The following is a 1,865-nucleotide window of genomic DNA, read 5'->3' as shown; positions in this document are numbered from 1 at the left end:
AAAATCTGCTTTGTCTGCCTGTCTGTAATTAAATATGAGGGGTTCCCAAACTTTTTCATGYCACGGCCCCCCAAACAGCATTAGCTCTGGCCAGGGACCTTCTAGCAAACACGCAAACAAAGCTACAAAATATACAAAGTAACAAATTTTAGAATATATTTTCTCACTTTTATTCATTATTCAAAAATTATTAGATGTCTTTAGAATAAGAATTGTGCTAAATAAATATAAGGTTAGGGCTAGAAAGACTTTTAAATTAAAAAAATTACTCTCTCATGTATTTTTATAAAGCAGTTATTTGAAAAATACAACTTTTTAAGATTTACCAGACACATTGTGTGTGTGTGTTATCATAAAGTATCAGTATCGGATCAGTATCACCGATACCAGCTAAATTTTACTTGGTATCAGTATCGAAAAGAAAACTGGCAGTATCGAACATCACTAGTAGTTTTCCTGCTCTCACAGAGGAGGGGGTGGGGGGTCTCGGACCAGCTCTGCTCCGCCTGCTGCTCTCTCTCCTCCTTCACCTCCTCCCTGCAGATGGAAAGCAGAGCTCACTGTCAGAAGCAGCATTTACCTTCCTCCAGCTGCACACAACACGCCGGGATCTAACTGAAGGATTGTTTGGTGCATTTATTGTCATCAGCAGGCTCCATGGTGACGATGAGGATGAGGAGGAGGGAGACGACCAGCAAACACTTGTTGTGCTTTCTGCTGCTCCTCTTCCAGCTCTGTTGGGCTGAAGACACAAAGAAAGATGAGGGGAAGACTGAGAATATCACATGTAAGGACCTGTCTGTCTGTCTGTCTGTCTGTCTGTCTGTCTGTCTGTCTGTCTGTCTGTCTGTCTGTCTGTCTGTCTGTCTGTCTGTCTGTCTGTCTGTCTGTAGTATTTGAGGATAAAATCTTGTAAAATAGTATTTTTAACACATAATCATGAGCTTTATAGCGACAAGGTTTATTTCATGTCACCTGATACATTCTGTATTCAAAACAATGAAATACCTTCCTGWTTGTATCTGAAGTCAGTCAAATCTGATCAACATTTTGTGTACAAAGACAGGATTTTCATGTTAAAATAATCTATTATAAATGTAACAAGCAAAGCACCAGGTTGGATGTTTTTAATTAGAAATGAACTAAAGGACTRAAGGATGTTTGCCATAAATATATTACTCCATTTCTTTTCTCTTTGTTTATCCAGAGTAGATAAAAACATGTTGATTCCATCACTGTTTTAATTGCAGTCAGTCACAAAATATGTGATATRAGACTGTATGTAAAATTCAACTAACCAGTCGCAAATTTTCCTTCAGTGAAGTGTGTTCACGACAAAAATTACATTTTTTCAAAACATCTGAATTGAGCGTGAAGACCTGCAGTGTGAATATAACCTTAGATTGATTATTTTGTGGCCTGAGATGATGTTTTCTCTAATCCAGTACTCTATAAATAAACTGAACTGCATGTTCAGAAAGTGTAAAATCTCATTTAATTCCTACGCAGATGACACTTACAATTACAGTGGGTACGGAAAATATTCAGACCCCTTTAAATTCTTCACTCTTTGTTTCACTGCAGCCATTTGCTAAAATCAAAAATGTTCATTTTATTTCTCATTAATGTGCACTCAGCACCCAATCTTGGCAGAAAAAGAAATGTAGAGATATTCGCAAATGTATTAAAAAATAAAAACTAAAATATCACGTGGTCATAAGTATTCAGGCCCTTTGCTGTGACACTCATTCATCTCACATACTGTCCATTTTCTTCTGATCCTCCTTGAGATGGCTCTACTCCTTCATTGCAGTCCAGCTTTTATAGTTTAATAAAACACAGCTGGACTGCAATGAAGGAGTAGA

At 37.3% G+C, this 1,865-nt stretch overlaps 1 protein-coding gene across 1 annotated transcript in view; it reads left to right on the top strand.

Moving 5' to 3' along the window:
- Window positions 1-599: 599 nt before the first annotated feature.
- asip2b (agouti signaling protein, nonagouti homolog (mouse) 2b) overlaps window positions 600-1,865 on the top strand; it is a 12,351-nt gene continuing 11,085 nt past the window's right edge. The window contains exon 1 of the mRNA XM_014031146.1: window positions 600-787. Within this exon, the coding sequence (XP_013886600.1) occupies window positions 658-787 (130 nt within the window). The 5' untranslated portion in view covers window positions 600-657. The remainder of the gene's footprint in view (window positions 788-1,865) is intronic.

This window comes from Austrofundulus limnaeus, unplaced genomic scaffold (genome assembly GCF_001266775.1).
Source record: "Austrofundulus limnaeus strain Quisiro unplaced genomic scaffold, Austrofundulus_limnaeus-1.0 Scaffold1190, whole genome shotgun sequence".
In the NCBI taxonomy this organism is placed as follows: domain Eukaryota; kingdom Metazoa; phylum Chordata; class Actinopteri; order Cyprinodontiformes; family Rivulidae; genus Austrofundulus; species Austrofundulus limnaeus.
The sequence above is the reverse complement of the archived record's forward strand: the minus strand, read 5'-3'. Positions and strand labels throughout refer to the sequence as shown.